Source organism: Callionymus lyra, chromosome 17 (assembly GCF_982586985.1).
Source record: "Callionymus lyra chromosome 17, fCalLyr1.hap1.1, whole genome shotgun sequence".
Lineage (NCBI taxonomy): Eukaryota > Metazoa > Chordata > Actinopteri > Syngnathiformes > Callionymidae > Callionymus > Callionymus lyra.
The window spans coordinates 23,592,565-23,614,527 of NC_141834.1; the positions used below are offsets into that span (position 1 = coordinate 23,592,565).

General features: G+C 44.3%; 1 protein-coding gene across 1 annotated transcript in view; it reads right to left on the reverse strand.

The window, feature by feature from the left end:
• Positions 1-4,406: 4,406 nt before the first annotated feature.
• Positions 4,407-21,963, reverse strand: part of LOC148063048 (eukaryotic translation initiation factor 3 subunit H) — a 46,486-nt gene continuing 28,929 nt past the window's right edge. The window contains exons 5-9 of the mRNA XM_087778759.1: positions 20,100-20,249; positions 11,908-12,028; positions 5,766-5,898; positions 4,688-4,801; positions 4,407-4,568 (exon numbers count right to left, since the gene is read on the reverse strand). Coding sequence (XP_087634885.1) covers positions 4,707-4,801; positions 5,766-5,898; positions 11,908-12,028; positions 20,100-20,249 — 499 coding nt within the window. The 3' untranslated portion in view covers positions 4,407-4,568; positions 4,688-4,706. The remainder of the gene's footprint in view (positions 4,569-4,687; positions 4,802-5,765; positions 5,899-11,907; positions 12,029-20,099; positions 20,250-21,963) is intronic.

Genomic DNA, 21,963 nt, shown 5'->3' on the forward strand with positions numbered 1-21,963 from the left:
AGTGTTGATCCGAGCGTCTGAACGCATCCTTGACTTATGTTCGGAGATATTCTTCAATGAGGTCCTTCCTGGACGAGTGATGATGTTCTCACATGAACCTCAGACACACAAGCTTGTTTTTGACACACACACACACACTCTCACACACACGCACACACACACTCACACACACACTCACAAACACACACACACACACACACACACCCTCACACACACCCCCACACATACACACCCTCACACACACCCCCACACACACGCACACTCACACATACACACACAAACACACACACACATACACACCCTCACACACACCCCCACACACACGCACACTCACACATACACACACAACGTAATCGTCGTCGTTTCAGCCTCTTTACTGTTTCGTGAACAAGGCCAGTGAACGACGTCGTAAGTCTGAGCGATCGCAGCGCACTAGGTTTTTATGCTACTAGTAAACCTAGCGTCCTTCAGGCCAGTTAGCGTGTGACGCTCACCTGAGATCATGTTAATAAAAGTTAGCATGTGACGCTCACCTGAGATCGTGTTAATAAAAGTTAGCGTGTGACGCTCACCTGAGATCGTGTTAATAAAAGTTAGCGTGTGACACCGTGTTAATAAAAGTTAGCATGTGACGCTCATCTGAGATCGTGTTAATAAAAGTTAGCATGTGACGCTCACCTGAGATCGTGTTAATAAAAGTTAGCGTGTGACGCTCACCTGAGATCGTGTTAATAAAAGTTAGCATGTGACGCTCACCTGAGATCATGCTAATACAAGTTAGCGTGTGACGCTCACCTGAGATCGTGTTAATAAAAGTTAGCATGTGACGCTCACCTGAGATCGTGTTAATAAAAGTTAGCGTGTGACGCTCACCTGAGATCATGTTAATAAAAGTTAGCGTGTGACGCTCACCTGGTATCATGCTAATAAAAGTTAGCGTGTGACGCTCACCTGAGATCGTGTTAATAAAAGTTAGCGTGTGACGCTCACCTGAGATCGTGCTAATAAAAGTTAGCGTGTGACGCTCACCTGAGATCGTGTTAATAAAAGTTAGCGTGTGACGCTCACCTGAGATCGTGCTAATAAAAGTTAGCGTGTGACGCTCACCTGAGATCGTGGTAATAAAAGTTAGCGTGTGACGCTCACTTGAGATCGTGTTAATAAAAGTTAGCGTGTGACGCTCACCTGAGATCGTGCTAATAAAAGTTAGCGTGTGACGCTCACCTGAGATCGTGCTAATAAAAGTTAGCGTGTGACGCTCACCTGAGATCGTGCTAATAAAAGTTAGCGTGTGACGCTCACCTGAGATCGTGTTAATAAAAGTTAGCGTGTGACGCTCACCTGAGATCGTGTTAATAAAAGTTAGCGTGTGACGCTCACCTGAGATCGTGCTAATAAAAGTTAGCGTGTGACGCTCACCTGAGATCGTTTTAATAAAAGTTAGCATGTGACGCTCACCTGAGATCGTGTTAATAAAAGTTAGCGTGTGACGCTCACATGTGATCGTGTTAATAAAAGTTAGCGTGTGACGCTCACATGAGATCGTGCTAATAAAAGTTAGCGTGTGACGCTCACCTGAGATCATGTTAATAAAAGTTAGCGTGTGACGCTCACCTGAGATCGTGCTAATAAAAGTTAGCGTGTGACGCTCACCTGAGATCGTGTTAATAAAAGTTAGCGTGTGATGCTCACCTGAGATCGTGTTAATAAAAGTTAGCGTGTGACGCTCACCTGAGATCGTGCTAATAAAAGTTAGCGTGTGACGCTCACCTGAGATCGTGCTAATAAAAGTTAGCGTGTGACGCTCACATGAGATCGTGCTAATAAAAGTTAGCGTGTGACGCTCACTTGAGATCGTGCTAATAAAAGTTAGCGTGTGACGCTCACCTGAGATCGTGCTAATAAAAGTTAGCGTGTGACGCTCACTTGAGATCGTGCTAATAAAAGTTAGCGTGTGACGCTCACTTGAGATCGTGCTAATAAAAGTTAGCGTGTGACGCTCACATGAGATCGTGCTAATAAAAGTTAGCGTGTGACGCTCACTTGAGATCGTGCTAATAAAAGTTAGCGTGTGACGCTCACTTGAGATCGTGCTAATAAAAGTTAGCGTGTGACGCTCACATGAGATCGTGTTAATAAAAGTTAGCGTGTGACGCTCACCTGAGATCGTGCTAATAAAAGTTAGCGTGTGACACTCACCTGAGATCGTGCTAATAAAAGTTAGCGTGTGACACTCACTTGAGATCGTGCTAATAAAAGTTAGCCTGTAATGCTTCAGATTAAATGAAAACAAATCGTTTTGTTCTGATTCACTTATTGAAGAAAGAGTTGCGACCAGATACTGCTGAGCAAGGCATTAGGAATGTGTGCGTGTGTTTGTGAGTGTGTGTGTTTGTGTGTGTGATCACTGCTCTTCCAAGATAATGTGTGCGTCGATATTTACGTTCTCTTAGATAATTACTCGAGTCGCTGAAGATCTTCAGAAGCTTCAATGCTACATGCTACATGCTACATGCTACGTGCTAACTCAAGTTAGCATCAACAAACTCCCGCTCCAGGTTTTCCCTCCAGCCATGAAGCACCTTCACCTGCCGCCCTTGAGCCTCGTGGCGCCTGCACCTGAGCATCAGTAACAACATGTCACTTTAAATACAAGTTCCATCGTTGAAGGAACTTGTATTCCAGGCACTGCAGGTGCGCGGCGCCCCCGTCAGGTCGCTCAAGGGCGGCGCCACCGTTCGGAATCCTAAACACTAGAAGCCTCTCGAGCGCCGAGCGATGTTGCAGACGCAGAGACATCAGTCACCAGCAGGGGGAGTCGCTTTTGAAGCTTGTGATCGTTTATTATCGACGTCTAATAATTGATTATTATCAATAATAATGACATCACTTCCTGTTTCTGCAGCAACTTCTTCACGAGTGTAAATGTTTTCTGAGTCACTTCAAGTAAAAAAGTTAAACCTGGTCAAAAGTGTGAGCAACTCGTTCGCTACTCGTCCTTAAGAGTCACATGATTGGAGTTGCATCTTTGACTCGACAGGCTTATGAGTCGACACAAGCGGATCTCTGGCTCACAAGCTTGTGACTCACGGGTTAAAGTCTTGTTTTACCATCAACTGAAACCAAAACTCTCTTTTTACGACTTCTTTGGATGCAGAATATTAATTATTTTTATTAATTATGTCATTTTCTGGTTCAATGGAATATTTTCAGACACAGACGCCAAAGAAGGAAGTGACATGAAATATATAAAATATATTTTATCCAAATATAAGTGTTCAGATGTGTATATGCTGTTTGAACATCTCAATATTGTGGTTTCATAACATAAAGTATATGATTCTGATCCTTAAAGAGCTGAGAAAGTTAAGATAAGTTTGATTTGAGCCTCAGATCGTTCAATAACGTCAAATAAAAGAAGTTCAAAGTCGATCAGAGAACAGAAGATGTGGATGATTTCTAGCCAATGAGGGCTGAGGAAGCAAAGGTCAGCCACCAATCCTGGGGCACGACTGAGTGACTTGGAAACAGCTGGTCCTCGTCCTCCTCCTCCTCGTCCTCCTCCTGCGCCTCCTCCTCCTCCTCCTCCTCCTCTTCCTCCTTCTCTTCTCCTCCTCCTCCTCCTCCTCGTCCTCCTCCTCCTCCTCCTCCTCGTCCTCCTTCTCTTCTCCTCCTCCTCCTCCTCCTCGTCCTCGTCCTCGTCCTCGTCCTCCTCCTCCTCCTCCTCCTCCTCCTCCTCGTCTTCATCACTTCCTCTCGACGACGTAAGAAACTGTCACATGTCACTCTTGCATTGATTGATTTGTTGGGATTCTTCAAATGGATCAGAGGTTTGAGGTGAAGATTATCTTAAGATAAGTTGTCAAGTTTTCCCAGAAGTTAAAGATGATCAAAGTCGTTACTTCCTGAATAATTAATAGTTCCTTCCATGATTTAAACGTAAATCATCTTCATTCTATTTCTTAACTCGTCGTTTCTTTCAATGAATCCTAGAAAAAGTTCAGTTGCTTCTACAATTTTTCGTAATTTTGTTTAATCAACTTAAGAGCTTCTTACTCAGTAAAGAACATTAATGACAAGAAGTGACTTCAGTTAATGATTCAAACTAGTGTTTCATAGTTAATTAAAGGCCAATTAATTAATTATTATCCATGTAAATGTATTCGTTTCTTTGGACTAAAGACTCGAAGGTGATTTAAAGTTTTAAAGTTAAATCGACCAGAACTTGTTCCGAGACTTTAATCCAGTATAACTAGTTGGTTTAACTGACATTATTGTGTTGTTTAATTAAAAGAGTCATTGATTCAGTTTCTGTCGAGTCACGAGCCATCGGTTCTGACGAGTCGCTCGAATGACGTTAAAAACTGTTTCACTTTCTTTCAAATCAAACGAATCAGATTCGAGACTCGAGTCGAGGAAAGATTTATTGAAAAGAACATAAAACAATCGATTCAGTTGCTTCGTCTCCGCAGGTGCGAGTCAGAGGAGTCGCTGTGAGTCACATGAGTCACATGAGTCACATGAGTCGCTGTGAGTCACATGAGTCACATGAGTCACATGAGTCGCTGTGAGTCACTGTGAGTCACTGTGAGTCACATGAGTCACATGAGTCACATGAGTCACATGAGTCACATGAGTCACATGAGTCACATGAGTCACATGAGTCACATGAGTCACATGAGTCACATGAGTCACGGGTCCTTCCTCTAGTTGTGACCTTGAAGAGACTCAGCCATGAACAACTTCCCCAGGTTCTGAGACGTGAACTCCTTCACGTTCTGACAGTAGTTGTTGATCTGACCTGTGGACACACACACACAGGTCAGTGGGGTCAAAGGTCAAAACAACACTGCAGATAAACTTGAGACAATGAACCTGTGAGTGAGTGAGTGAGTGAGTGAGTGAGTGAGTGAGTGAGTGAGTGAGTGAGTGAGTGAGTGAGTGAGTGAGTGAGTGAGTGAGTGTGAGTGTGAGTGTGTGTGAGTGTGTGTGTGTGTTAGTGTGTGTGAGTGTGTGTGAGTGTGTGTGAGTGTGTGTGTGTGTGTGAGTGTGTGTGTGAGAGTGTGTACCAGCGATGAGGAGTGTGTGTGTGAGAGTGTGTACCAGCGATGAGGAGTGTGTGTGTGTGTGTGTGTGTGTGTGTGTGTGTGTGTGTGTGTGTGTGAGTGTGTACCTGCGATGAGGAGTGTGTGTGTGTGTGTGTGTGTGTGTGTGTGAGTGTGTACCAGCGATGAGGAGTGTGTGTGAGTGTGAGTGTGTGTGTGAGAGTGTGTACCTGCGATGAGGAGTGTGTGTGAGTGTGAGTGTGTGTGTGAGAGTGTGTACCTGCGATGAGGAGTGTGTGTGTGTGTGTGTGTGTGTGTGTGTGTGTGTGTGTGTGTGTGAGTGTGTACCAGCGATGAGGAGTGTGTGTGAGTGTGAGTGTGTGTGTGAGAGTGTGTACCAGCGATGAGGAGTGTGTGTGAGTGTGAGTGTGTGTGTGAGAGTGTGTACCTGCGATGAGGAGTGTGTGTGTGTGTGTGTGTGTGAGTGTGTACCAGCGATGAGGAGTGTGTGTGAGTGTGAGTGTGTGTGTGAGAGTGTGTACCTGCGATGAGGAGTGTGTGTGAGTGTGAGTGTGTGTGTGAGTGTGTACCTGCGATGAGGAGTGTGTGTGAGTGTGTGTGTGAGAGTGTGTACCTGCGATGAGGAGTGTGTGTGAGTGTGAGTGTGTGTGTGAGTGTGTACCTGCGATGAGGAGTGTGAGTGTGTGTGAGAGTGTGTACCTGCGATGAGGAGTGTGTCCATGCGCGGTGGAGGTTGAGGAGGTTTGAACATCTTGCTGACGTCCTCCTCCGGCAGAGGAGCTTCACCTCGACTCTGTCTCTGAGTGTTTTCCTGCTGACGCCTCTGCTGGTACTGAGGACAGGAAGTGATGTCAGAGACGTACATCTGCAGAGTCTTGTTCACTGGTCAAGATGAGGATGATGATGAAGGAGAGGTTGAAGATGATGAGGATGATGATGAAGGAGAGGTTGAAGATGATGATGATGATGATGAAGGAGAGGTTGAAGATGATGATGAAGATGATGACGATGATGAAGATGAAGATGATGAAGAGATAATTCATTCACAGTCTTTTAAATTCCATACAAATATGGGTACAATAGAGTCTCCAGACTAAACCAATAGAGCTCAGAGATACTGGATCAGTCAGTCACGTGATCGTCTGCGCGTCATATGATTGGCTGAAGGTTCAATGGTCGCTCAGTATTAAAACTGTCACGATTAAAGTATTGAAATGATGTGAATATTATTATTCTGTTGATGTGTTAGCATCATGTTGCTAACGTAGCTTATTATTCTGTTGATGTGTTAGCATCATGTTGTTAACGTAGCTTATTATTCTGTTGATGTGTTAGCATCATGTTGCTAACGTAGCTTATTATTCTGTTGATGTGTTAGCATCATGTTGTTAACGTAGCTTGTTATTCTGTTGATGTGTTAGCATCATGTTGTTAACGTAGCTTATTATTCTGTTGATGTGTTAGCATCATGTTGTTAACATAGCTTGTTATTCTGTTGATGTGTTAGCATCATGTTGTTAACGTAGCTTATTATTCTGTTGATGTGTTAGCATCATGTTGTTAACGTAGCTTATTATTCTGTTGATGTGTTAGCATCATGTTGTTAACGTAGCTTATCATTCTGTTGATGTGTTAGCATCATGTTGTTAACGTAGCTTATTATTCTGTTGATGTGTTAGCATCATGTTGCTAACGTAGCTTATTATTCTGTTGATGTGTTAGCATCATGTTGTTAACGTAGCTTATTATTCTGTTGATGTGTTAGCATCATGTTGTTAACGTAGCTTATCATTCTGTTGATGTGTTAGCATCATGTTGCTAACATAGCTTATTATTCTGTTGATGTGTTAGCATCATGTTGCTAACGTAGCTTGTTATTCTGTTGATGTGTTAGCATCATGTTGCTAACGTAGCTTATCATTCTGTTGATGTGTTAGCATCATGTTGCTAACATAGCTTATTATTCTGTTGATGTGTTAGCATCATGTTGTTAACGTAGCTTATCATTCTGTTGATGTGTTAGCATCATGTTGCTAACATAGCTTATCATTCTGTTGATGTGTTAGCATCATGTTGCTAACGTAGCTTATCATTCTGTTGATGTGTTAGCATCATGTTGTTAACGTAGCTTATTATTCTGTTGATGTGTTAGCATCATGTTGTTAACGTAGCTTATTATTCTGTTGATGTGTTAGCATCATGTTGCTAACGTAGCTTATCATTCTGTTGATGTGTTAGCATCATGTTGCTAAAGTAGCTTATCATTCTGTTGATGTGTTAGCATCATGTTGTTAACATAGCTTATTATTCTGTTGATGTGTTAGCATCATGTTGCTAACACAGCTTATTATTCTGTTGATGTGTTAGCATCATGTTGCTAACGCAGCTTATTATTCTGTTGATGTGTTAGCATCATGTTGCTAACCTAGCTTCAGTGACACGAGCGTGGACGACGTTGAGAGCTCGTGAGAGAGAATGTTCCGTGAGGTCGTGCGAGGTCACGTGTTCACTGAAGCTTCTACCTTCGACCTCTCAGTACGATGATCACACGCCTCATGAGTAACGAGGACGAGAATGTTGCCGAGTCATCGGATCATCATGAGGCTCATTTACACCGAAGCCATTAACAGAACATTATTCTCTTGTCCTCCTGATGTCTCGCTTTTCCTGCCTCGAGTTCTGTGAATCGATGAGGTTGAGCAGCCGAGCGTGAACTTAGATATATATATATATATATATATATATATTTATGATCACATGACTGAACTAATGACTCATTAAGTTCAATTAGAGCCGACGACGAGCAGACGTTCCCTGAGCCATGAAAGAGTAGTTACAAGTATTTATGTGTAGTATTGTTGAGTACTTGACTCTAATGTTATGATAGTGTAGTAACAAGTATATATGTGTAGTATTGTCCAGTACTTGACTCTGGTGTTGTGATAGTGTAGTAACAAGTATATATGTGTAGTATTGTCCAGTACTTGACTCTGGTGTTGTGATAGTGTAGTAACAAGTATATATGTGTAGTATTGTCCAGTACTTGACTCTGGTGTTGTGATAGTGTAGTAACAAGTATATATGTGTAGTATTGTCCAGTACTTGACTCTGGTGTTGTGATAGTGTAGTAACAAGTATATATGTGTAGTATTGTCCAGTACTTGACTCTGGTGTTGTAGTATTTACAGACCACATGACTCTTGACGAAGTCTTAACGAATTTCATATCATTTCAAACCAAAATATGTCCAAACATCAGCTTTAAAAGCTGCTGGACTCACTGTATCCTCTCGTCCTCAGTCATTCTTCCTTTAACTGCAGAGGACGAAATCACTGCTGCCATCTAGAGGCCGGGAGTTTAATTGCAACATACAAATAAACTCTAATTGTAAATTAGAAAATGATTTTATATATTTAACTCTAGAAAAGATCCATCGAAGACACATTTTAACAACGTTTGGTGACTATCATCCAGAACCACATGATTCACTTCCTGCTTCTCTTGTGCAGAAGCTTCATCGTGTCAGTGACGACCTCGGCGCACGAGGTCGAGGGGTTCGGGGTCAACGGACCAGCAGGGTCACGAGGAAACCCGGAGCCGGAGATGAGAAACGGATCTCGACGCCTGAGGCTTCTTCTCACGTTCTACGATGATTACTACGTTCATTCGTGAGGTCAGCGGCTCGAGGTTCGATCTTCAGTCGCTCCGTTAGGACGACAGGAAGTACAGACACTGTTACGACGGCGTCACGTGTTCGTCTGAGGCTGCAGCGACGCTCGCAGATCATGAGCTTCTGCACGGATCGAGACGCAACCAAGTCCTGATCGACGGTGACTTCAGGTCCGACAGTGACGAGGTGAAGGATCTGAACCGACAACCTTCTGCTGAGGAGCCGTGAGTCGACGCAACAGTGAGTCGTGCGAGTCACAGACCCAGAGTCGTTCAATATTCACCTGCTGTCGTGAGAGTCGACGACACCAGGCTGGACTGAAGCGACTCAGGAACGAATGTCAGGAGAAAGAAATGATGGACGAGAGGAAGAGAGGAAGAGAGAAAACACAGAGCGATGGACGGAAATGAACATTTGATGAAGTAAAAAATAGATGGTTGTGCAGGAAGAGTGGAGGACAAGGACAGGTGGAGTGATGGTGAGGAAGAGAAGGAATAAATAGAGAAAGACGAGAAATATAAAACATGGAAAAAGAAAAGAAAACAGAAAGAGTGATGGGAAAATGAGGTATGATATACGAGTGTAAACAAAGGAAGGAAGAAAAAGAAAAAGAGGGAAGTAGAAACCAGACAAAAAGATAGAAGACAGGTTTGCAAAAGAGACGGAGAGAAGAGAAAGAAAGAGAAACTAAGGGTTGAAAATGAGGTAAAAAGATAAAAACTGAGGATAAAACTGACCATTTAAAGAGTAGATATGAAAGAGAAAAGTGAAGAAGAGTGAACAGAGGGATGAGAGAAAAGAGTGAACAGAGGGATGAGAGAAAAGAGTGAACAGAGGATGAGAGAAAAGAGTGAACAGAGGGATGAGAGAAAAGAGTAAACAGAGGATGAGAGAAAAGAGTGAACAGAGGGATGAGAGAAAAGAGTAAACAGAGGGATAAGAGAAAGGAGTGAACAGAGGGATGAGAGAAAGAGTGAACAGAGGGATGAGATGAAAGAGTGGAAGAGTGAAAAGAGGGATAAGAGAAAAGAGAACAGAGGGATGAGAGAAAAGAGTGAACAGAGGGATGAGAGAAAGAGAGAACAGAGGGATGAGAGAAAGAGTGAACAGAGGGATGAGAGAAAGAGTGAACAGAGGGATGAGAGAAAGAGAGAACAGAGGGATGAGAGAAAGAGAGAACAGAGGGATGAGAGAAAGAGAGAACAGAGGGATGAGAGAAAGAGAGAACAGAGGGATGAGAGAAAGAGAGAACAGAAGGATGAGAGAAAGAGAGAACAGAGGGATGAGAGAAAGAGAGAACAGAGGGATGAGAGAAAGAGAGAACAGAGGGATGAGAGAAAGAGAGAACAGAGGGATGAGAGAAAGAGAGAACAGAGGGATGAGAGAAAGAGAGAACAGAGGGATGAGAGAAAGAGAGAACAGAGGGATGAGAGAAAGAGAGAACAGAGGGATGAGAGAAAGAGAACAGAGGGATGAGAGAAAGAGAGAACAGAGGGATGAGAGAAAGAGAGAACAGAGGGATGAGAGAAAGAGAGAACAGAGGGATGAGAGAAAGAGAGAACAGAGGGATGAGAGAAAGAGAGAACAGAGGGATGAGAGAAAGAGAGAACAGAGGGATGAGAGAAAGAGAGAACAGAGGGATGAGAGAAAGAGAGAACAGAGGGATGAGAGAAAGAGAGAACAGAGGGATGAGAGAAAGAGAGAACAGAGGGATGAGAGAAAGAGAGAACAGAGGGATGAGAGAAAGAGAGAACAGAGGGATGAGAGAAAGAGAGAGGTCTAGAAGAGATTGAAGTGCTTCAGGGTCGAGGAGGCAGCAGCAGCAGCAGCAGCAGCAGCAGCAGCATCTAAGTCTGAGGATCTGAGCCATGATGAGAGAATCACACGTGAAGGTTGACAACAGTCAACAAATGTAGCTCTTTGTGTCCGAGGCTGTTTTATTATTGTGTGCTCGTCCTTCTGGTGACACACACACACACACACACACACACACACACACACACACACACACACACACACACACACACACACACACACACACACACACACACACACACACACACACACACACACACACACACACACACACACACACACACACACACACACACACACACACTGGAGTCTGAACTCACTCTTTCAATTCATTTAATCTGGAGGGAAATTTAATTTGTAAAAGATATAAATAAATGTGCAATTTATTGACGATTGAAATTGTAGTTGGATTTAAAAAGATGTAAATATGATGAACCAGTGGTTTCTAGAATAATTACATTAAAATGATTAAAGTTTATATGAAGATAAAATACTACATATAAGGAAACAAACATCAGCAGTAAATCAAACTCTTGACAGATGAGAAGTTTGATGGACAACCTTGGTTGGACATGTGATGGTTAGATGAACATGTGATGAACATGTGATGAACATGTGATGGTTAGATGAACATGTGATGAACATGTGATGGTTGGATGAACATGTGATGGTTGGATGAAAATGTGATGGTTGGATGAAAATGTGATGAACATGTGATGGTTAGATGAACATGTGATGAACATGTGATGAACATGTGATGGTTGGATGAAAATGTGATGAACATGTGATGAACATGTGATGAACATGTGATGAACATGTGATGGTTGGATGAAAATGTGATGAACATGTGATGAACATGTGATGGTTGGATGAAAATGTGATGAACATGTGATGAACATGTGATGGTTGGATGAAAATGTGATGAACATGTGATGAACATGTGATGAACATGTGATGAACATGTGATGGTTGGATGAAAATGTGATGAACATGGGATGGTTGGATGAAAATGTGATGAACATGTGATGAACATGTGATGAACATGTGATGGTTGGATGAATGAACATGTGATGAAGAAGTTGGTCAATAAACCAGAATCAGCTCTAAAGAGCACGAGTAGCAGTGAACACATCTTCATCATCATCATCATCATCATCATCAGTGGGTGAAGAAGGTTCCAGGATGTGATGCTCGTGGTTCCAGCATCTGCTCGCTGTGATTATGGATCAGGAAACACTACCTGCTGTGATCCTGCTGAGAGTCTGGCAGCGAGTCTTCTCTTCTCAGACCCCCGCTGAGCCAGACCCCCCGCGGAGAGGCGTGTTTTAACGGCTGTACCTGGAGCTCCAGACTCACCTGGTGCTTCTGCTGCTGCTGCTTGCTCATGTTACGACTGTAGGTGTTGTACTTGACGATGTCTTGACTCATGTCGTCCACGCGGTCCATCAGCAGCTGAAGGCTCTTCTCCAGGTGGTTGCTGCAGACAGAGGTTTAAACATGATGAACCCTGCAGGTGTGGAGGTGACCTCTGGTGACCTCTGGTGACCTCATCCTCCAGCACCACTTTAATGCAGCGACAACCATCAGAACCACGTGGATAAACATCTGCGTCAGCGACGCCCGGGGATCGTTAATCCAATGAGAGCAGATTGAGAAAAGCTTGTGGATCTCTTGAGGAGAACAAAAGTGTCAACGCTGGTGAGTGAGCGTCTGCTGAGCACTTGGATCACGTGACCTCGATCACGTGACCTCGATCACGTGACCTCGATCACGTGACCTCGTTCACATGGACCTCACGTCCTCCTCAGTCACTGAAACAAACCAGATTCAACAGGTTCGTTTCTGGTTCCCTTTGGTGGCAGAACAGAGACTTCAGGGTCGTAGAACCTCAGTTATGGTTGAGTATTTGTTGATCATATTTACTTCAGGTGCAGGAATATATATTGATACTGATGTAAATATCTTAATATTAGTTTACACGATACTGCATCGATGTTAACGATAATTGTAATAGTTTTACTTACAATTAACATGAAAATATTCACAGGGTTTGTACATATCGTACCGTCACACATGTATCATTACACATGTGTCGCGATACATATCGTATCGTGATACATATCTTATAATCACATATGTATCGTGATACATATCTTATAATCACATATGTATCGTGATACATATCTTATAATCACATATGTATCGTGATACATATCTTATAATCACATATCGTATCGTGATACATATCTTATAATCACACATCGTATCGTGATACATATCTTATAATCACACATCGTATCGTGATACATATCTTATAATCACATATGTATCGTGATACATATCTTATAATCACATATGTATCGTGATACATATCTTATAATCACATATGTATCGTGATACATATCTTATAATCACATATGTATCGTGATACATATCTTATAATCACATATGTATCGTGATACATATCTTATAATCACATATGTATCGTGATACATATCTTATAATCACATATCGTATCGTGATACATATCTTATAATCACATATGTATCGTGATACATATCTTATAATCACATATGTATCGTGATACATATCTTATAATCACATATGTATCGTGATACATATCTTATAATCACATATCGTATCGTGATACATATGTGATTATAAGATATGTATCGTGATACATATCTTATAATCACATATCGTATCGTGATACATATCTTATAATCACATATCGTATCGTGATACATATCTTATAATCACATATGTATCGTGATACATATCTTATAATCACATATGTATCGTGATACATATCTTATAATCACATATGTATCGTGATACATATCTTATAATCACATATGTATCGTGATACATATCGTAATGTCTCACATGTCGTGATAAATATAGGTTCAAAAAAGCTCAGCGTTGATGTGGTTTTTAAGCTAAAAACAAATGAACAAATGAATGAACGTGTTCTTAATTAATGACCGCATTTGCCTTCTCTGCTCTCGAAATGAAGTTTGAATGACGACGTGTGAGAATCATCTTCATCATCTTCATCATCAACTCTCTCTTCATCCTTCAAACTCTAGCGTCTCCGTCCTCCTCCTCACACAGTTAACCAGCGAGCATCACAACACCTCGTCCACCATGATCTGTGATGATCGAGGACCATCCTCTCGCTTGTTAACTCAACACTGGTGTCAGTGGTTCTGACCTGTTGCTTCACTCCGTCTCCTCCGAGCTTCGCTCCTCCGAGCTTCGCTCCTCCGAGCTTCGCTCCTCCGAGCTTCGCACCTCCGAGCTTCGCTCCTCCCAGCTTCGCTCCTCCCAGCTTCGCTCCTCCGAGCTTCGCTCCTCCCAGCTTCGCTCCTCCGAGCTTCGCTCCTCCCAGCTTCGCTCCTCCGAGCTTCGCTCCTCCCAGCTTCGCTCCTCCCAGCTTCGCTCCTCCCAGCTTCACTCCTCCGAGCTTCGCTCCTCCCAGCTTCGCTCCTCCCAGCTTCGCTCCTCCGAGCTTCGCTCCTCCGAGCTTCGCTCCTCCCAGCTTCGCTCCTCCCAGCTTCGCTCCTCCCAGCTTCGCTCCTCCCAGCTTCGCTCCTCCCAGCTTCGCTCCTCCCAGCTTCGCTCCTCCCAGCTTCGCTCCTCCCAGCTTCGCTCCTCCCAGCTTCGCTCCTCCCAGCTTCGCTCCTCCCAGCTTCGCTCCTCCCAGCTTCGCTCCTCCCAGCTTCGCTCCTCCCAGCTTCGCTCCTCCCAGCTTCGCTCCTCCGAGCTTCGCTCCTCCGAGCTTCACTCCTCCGAGCTTCACACCTCCGAGCTTCACTCCTCCGAGCTTCACTCCTCCGAGCTTCACTCCTCCGAGCTTCACTCCTCCGAGCTTCACACCTCCGAGCTTCACTCCTCCGAGCTTCACTCCTCCGAGCTTCACTCCTCCGAGCTTCACTCCTCCGAGCTTCACACCTCCGAGCTTCACTCCTCCGAGCTTCACACCTCCGAGCTTCACTCCTCCGAGCTTCACTCCTCCGAGCTTCACTCCTCCGAGCTTCACTCCTCCGAGCTTCACTCCTCCGAGCTTCACTCCTCCGAGCTTCACTCCTCCGAGCTTCACTCCTCCTCTCGACACAAAAAGCCTCACGAGTCCCTCTGGACTTCTACATCTCCTCCTGTCATCAGAGCAGGATCTCATCCTTCATGTCGTTCCAGAACTCCTGAGCCGCGAGCCTCCAAACAATCCCGTAGGTACTTGCCGCTGCTCCCGGGGGGCCAGACGGGAAAGTTCAACCTTGAGACGTCGCCAGTGTCCCAGATCTCGGCGCCACCTTTTGTCTCCAGATGGAAGTGCAGCATCACAGACGAGAGTCTCCTTGGCAGCGAGGTTTAAAGCCACGGTTGGTTTTGTAACTCTTATCTCTGACGACATGAACTGCTGTGAGGGCGACGCAGACGCAGACACCAGACGAGAGTCAAAGACTTTTTCATTTTCTAAATCTTCCAAAAAACTGTTTTGTATCAAACAGTAAATGAAGCGAAAATATGTGACGGACGCCAACTTCCTGTCCCTTTACAGACGCCACCATCAGCGCTGGCATCGCGTCGGTCTGGCAGCGACGCCGGACGGGATTCATAAAAAAAGTTTCTGATCTTCGAGAGTTTAGTCATGAAGTGAGAAGACTGCGGTGGGTGTGGTGCAGCAGAACCAGACCAGGTCCACTCGGAGGCTCAGTTCTTGATGCCGTTCTCACAGCTCTTGACATTTGAACGATTGGAAAGAAAATCAAACCATTTTCTCTTGGAAAATTGAAAGAAATGCACATTAACAACAAACGTCATCCAAGTGACTTCTTGGTCATATTTGTCTTCGTATCCTTTCTTATGTTGTCGCGACAGGTTCACAAGAATCACAAATACTCACCAAAAGTATCTGAAACAACCTCTCAAGTGTCTGGTCTGTCATCTAAAGTAAACTTCAGAGTCATGTGATACGTTTTCATCTGCTTCTGATGGTTTCCATCTCGTCTCAGAAACGGCTTCTGAGCGCCGCGGACGCTTTGAAACGACAGATTGCTGCAGCAGTCGTGACGAGCCTCCGTCTACAGCTAGAAACGTTTCAAATGAAGACGTAGAGCTTTGGCGAGCAGCCTTCGCCGCTCACACTGTCCTCAGACGTGGGAGAAGAGGCGTGGAGAACCTGGACCGCAGACCGCCGGTCCATCTGCGGCTCGGACGTCTCGGAACCAGATCTTCACGATGATGCTGACCAGCGTGGTGTCCTTGAGCAAGGTCGTGTGGAACAAACTTTGTCTACAGGTCGTACACGGGTCTGAGAACTTTCTGTATTTTCACACATTTCCTCTGAGAAGAAGTGTGACAGGACTCTGCACCTGACTGACCTTCTGCGCCACTGCAGGGTTTTTAAGGACAATTACAGGCAGGAAATGGAAATATCTGGTGAAGCATAGGCTCATGAGCTGCTTGAAAATTGACTCATTTCCATACCAGGACCAACCGGAGCACATCTAGTGAAGACACTTCTCCGGAGACGTTTGATTAAACGACAGGACATGTCCACGAGGTCATCTGAAGGTGACGAGGAAGGTCCGGACACGAGGCTCGATCGTGGCATCATTTACGAAAACTTGGAAGTTTTCCTCCTCGCGCGGCCGACACGAACTGGACTGAACTCGGCATGAAACCCGAACAAAGCAACGTTCCGCGGCGAGATGGAGACAAATGTGTAATGAATTTAAGGAACCACTCCTTCCTGCGGATCGAAGGCCAAGGAGGGACCATTACGAGGGACTCGCTGCGTTGAATAACGAGCGGCGACCACTTTAGAACATTGCCAGTGTGCGGGCGAGCATCTGCCATCCATCACCGCCATCAACATCATCATCTGCGGGAAGAATAACCCAGTTTGCTGGAGTGAAACCACATTCTCGGGCCGCGGGACGAGGCTGACGTTGACAAATGTGGCTGCAGATTGGAAAATGAGACAGAAGGAAAAACATTAAATAAAAGCCATTATAGGTTGTTTTTTGAAGGAGTTGAAAGGAGGAGGAGGAGGAGGGTCGAGGCGCGAAGACGCTGCCAGTCAATGTTGGGACCAAGAAAAACAATCTGAAGTCGCATCAGAACCTCCGATGAGCCAATAACGTTCATCTCGTGTGTGTTTCACGTCAGGAACACGATTCTGAAGAGGTGTTGACGGGATCTAGAGCAGGTGTTACTCTACAGCAGTGATGATGGTGCAGTACTCATGTCTGACCTGTATGTGGTGTTGTAGAGAGAAAGAGAAGAGGAACACAGAGCCGTCGCTCAAATAACACCTGTCCAGGTGAGTGCTGGAGAAACTGCTGAACAAACACAGACAATCACACCTTTTCAAGTTCAAGTCTTCGCTCTTAAAACAGAGGTTTGAAGGAGTCGAGATCAGAAGAAACTTCCACCTCAGGCGTCCATGAGGATCAAGCATCACAACCGGGCGGCAGAAACTCCAGAGAGTAAAAAGTTAAAAAGATCCATCAGATTTGAGTCGCTCGCCTTCAAAGTGACATCTTGGTTTAGTGACGGAGGTCATAAGGTCAGACGTGCCTCGTGTTCACTCGGTTGTAGAATCACTCGCTTGTATACACACATCTACTATCAGAAGCATTTATATTCATATGTATCCTCTCGTCCTCAGTCGTCACTGCTTTCATTGGTTTTCAAATACAAAACATGTCCAAACATCAGCTTTAAAAGCTGCTGGACTCACTGTATCCTCTCGTCCTCAGTCGTAACAACTTTCATTGCTTTTCAAATACAAAATATGTCCAAATATCAGCTTTAAAAGCTGCTGGACTCACTGTCTCCTCTCGTCCTCAGTCGTAACTACTTTCATTGGTTTTCAAATACAAAACATGTCCAAACATCAGCTTTAAAAGCTGCTGGACTCACTGTATCCTCTCGTCCTCAGTCGTAACTACTTTCATTGCTTTTCAAATACAAAATATGTCCAAACATCAGCTTTAAAAGCTGCTAGACTCACTGTATCCTCTCGTCCTCAGTCGTAACAACTTTCATTGGTTTTCAAATACAAAATATGTCCAAACATCAGCTTTAAAAGCTGCTGGACTCACTGTATCCTCTCGTCCTCAGTCGTAGCTACTTTCATTGGTTTTCAAATACAAAATATGTCCAAAAATCAGCTTTAAAAGCTGCTGGACTCACTGTATCCTCTCGTCCTCAGTCGTCACTACTTTCATTGGTTTTCAAATACAAAATATGTCCAAAAATCAGCTTTAAAAGCTGCTGGACTCACTGTATCCTCTCGTCCTCAGTCGTCACTGCTTTCATTTGTTTTTAAACCAAAATACGTCCAAACATCAGCTTTAAAAGCTGCTGGACTCACTGTATCCTCTCGTCCTCAGTCATCATTCTTCCTTTAGCTGTGGAGGGCATAGTGACTGCTGCCATCTACAGGCCGGAATTTTAATTCCAACACAAAAATGAACAACACAGTAAATGTTTACAACACAGTAAATCTTTTCCTTTTTTCTTTCATTGGACAATGTAACTTTGTATACAACATAGTATTGGTGTCACATTTGTGAACGACAGATGAGGATCTAGTAAATTGATGTCGAATGGAAGCAGAAAACCATCATCTGAGGCGTGCCTTCAGCCGTACAAGAACATGTGGTGGATCTACACGACGAGCAGACGCGAGACCCTTCAGCACAAGAGCTCTCACCAGAAGATGACGGTGATTGAATCCCTGACTTACGGCAGCTATAGGAGGCTAGCAGAGGATCGGCGTCACATAAACACACGTGTAAATTAACCTTTCCAGTCCTTATTGTGCTAATTTCCTGCACCTGCCTCTCGGGAGCCTTTTGATCAGCGGCTCCACAGCTGTTGCTCCACTTGTAACACTTTATCTACGAGTGATTTGCCGATGAATGCTCGGAGCCTCCGGATCGGCACGTGTCGTCGAGGAGGCGTCGACTTGAAGGGTTTGATCATCAGTGTCATGATAGTGTCGCGCAGTAGAGTTTAAAATATCGTGTTGAGGTGACTGTGAGTGAGATGAAGTAACACGTTTTTATTTAAAATCAACATGTAGCATTTACTGTGTTGTTCATTTTTGTTTTGCAATTAAACTTCCGGCCTGTAGATGGCAGCAGTCACTACGTCCTCCATAGCTAAAGGAAGAATGATGACTGAGGACGAGAGGATACAGTGAGTCCAGCAGCTTTTAAAGCTGATGTTTGGACATATATAGTATTTGAAAACCAATGAAAGCAGTTACGACTTCGTCAAGAGTCATGTGGTCTGTAAATACTACAACACCAGAGTCAAGTACTGGACAATACTACACATATATACTTGTTACTACACTATCACAACACCAGAGTCAAGTACTGGACAATACTACACATATATACTTGTTACTACACTATCACAACACCCGAGTCAAGTACTGGACAATACTACACATATATACTTGTTACTACACTATCACAACACCAGAGTCAAGTACTGGACAATACTACACATATATACTTGTTACTACACTATCGCAACACCAGAGTCAAGTACTGGACAATACTACACATATATACTTGTTACTACACTATCACAACACCAGAGTCAAGTACTGGACAATACTACACATATATACGTGTTACTACACTATCATTATATATTATCATTATATTACATTATATTATATTATCATTATATATATATATATATATATATATATATATATTATATATTTGATCTTTAAAGTATGTACTTTTTTGAGTATTGTTTTGATTGTTTAAGCGCTTTGTGACCCTGGTCTCGAAAAGCGCTATATAAATAAATATTACTTACTTACTTACCACACAATCACAACATCAGAGTCAAGTACTGGACAATACTACACATATATACTTGTTACTACACTATCACAACACCAGAGTCAAGTACTGGACAATACTACACATATATACTTGTTACTACACTATCACAACACCAGAGTCAAGTACTCGACAATACTACACATATATACTTGTTACTACACTATCACAACACCAGAGTCAAGTACTGGACAATACTACACATATATACTTGTTACTACACTATCACAACACCAGAGTCAAGTACTGGACAATACTACACATATATACTTGTTACTACACTATCACAACACCAGAGTCAAGTACTGGACAATACTACACATATATACTTGTTACTACACTATCACAACACCAGAGTCAAGTACTGGACAATACTACACATATATACTTGTTACTACACTATCACAACACCAGAGTCAAGTACTGGACAATACTACACATATATACTTGTTACTATACTATCACTATATAGTTGTCCCTTTGTTGTATCAATGGATTCTTGATGATACACAACCCTAGTAGTACATTTATCTACAGTGAAAATATAGAAAGACACTGAACAGGTTGTTCGAGGAGCATCTCTGAAGCTTCAGCTCTGAACACAACAACGAGGCTCCAGAGCTGCCAGGAGGGATCGAGGTGTTAAAACATTCAAAGATTTTGACTGACCTGCTGGAAAGGTTAAGCAGCTCATGCTTGTCGGACACGGTGGACTTGTCTTCCAGCTCCCCCATCAGGACGCTGATCAGGTGGGAGTTCTTGATGACGATGGGCACCTCCTCGAACATGTGCTCGAAGCCAATGTTGGCCTTCTTCAAGCTGGAACAAGACGAGAGGAGAAAGGTCAGCGGGTCCTTCACGGTGACAATACACAGCACAGGAGAGAAACTGCCCTTTCCAGGTGAAAGTTTGTGCCATCATTAGTCATTCAAGTCTCTGGTTTTGAATAACGTTTAATTCTTCGCCGCGCTCTCATCATTTTTCATTAGCCGCGTCGATCCGAAGACAGACTGATTGTTCAGATTCCTCCTCACAGCGAGAAGCTTCTCTCGAGAAACAAAATGGAACGCTGCCTAATGCCCTGCATGAATCTGAAAATATTGATTTTGCTTCCCCAGCACGAGCCACGATACACAGCAACACTGTCTGAGACTGGAGTCAAGACTTCTTGGCAAGAGAAGTAGAAGCAAACGTTCTAGAGGAGGAAACACCAGTTTTTAGATCAGCAGCATTTCTGTGTCGTCCTTATGCACCAAACTCTGACACTTATATAAACATTTGACACTTTCACTTGTGTCGACATCGGATTTATATACACTCTTGTCCAGAAGCAGGAGGTGACGCACACCTGCGATTCTCTACGACGCACCCGACTATTCCCTACGACGCACCCGACTATTCCCTACGACGCACCTGACTATTCTCTACGACGCGCCTGACTATTCTCTACGACGCGCCCGACTATTCCCTACGACGCGCCTGACTATTCTCTACGACGCGCCCGACTATTCCCTACGACGCGCCTGACTATTCTCTACGACGCACCCGACTATTCTCTACGACGCACCCGACTATTCTCTACGACGCACCTGACTATTCTCTACGACGCACCCGACTATTCCCTACGACGCGCCTGACTATTCCCTACGACGCACCCGACTATTCCCTACGACGCGCCTGACTATTCTCTACGACGCACCAGACTATTCTCTACGACGCACCCGACTATTCCCTACGACGCGCCTGACTATTCCTACGACGCGCCTGACTATTCTCTACGACGCACCCGACTATTCCCTACGACGCGCCTGACTATTCCCTACGACGCACCCGACTATTCCCTACGACGCGCCTGACTATTCTCTACGACGCACCAGACTATTCTCTACGACGCACCCGACTATTCCCTACGACGCACCTGACTATTCCCTACGACGCGCCTGACTATTCTCTACGACGCACCCGACTATTCCCTACGACGCGCCTGACTATTCCTACGACGCACCCGACTATTCCCTACGACGCGCCTGACTATTCCCTACGACGTGCCCGACTATTCCCTACGACGCACCTGACTATTCTCTACGACGCACCCGACTATTCCCTACGACGCACCCGACTATTCCCTACGACGCACCTGACTATTCTCTACGACGCACCCGACTATTCCCTACGACGCACCCGACTATTCCCTACGACGCACCTGACTATTCTCTACGACGCGCCCGACTATTCCCTACGACGCGCCTGACTATTCTCTACGACGCACCCGACTATTCTCTACGACGCACCTGACTATTCTCTACGACGCACCCGACTATTCCCTGCGACGCACCTGACTATTCTCTACGACGCACCCGACTATTCCCTACGACGCACCCGACTATTCCCTGCGACGCACCCGACTATTCTCTATGACGCACCCGACTATTCCCTACGACGCACCTGACTATTCTCTACGACGCACCTGACTATTCCCTACGACGCACCCGACTATTCTCTATGACGCACCCGACTATTCCCTACGACGCAC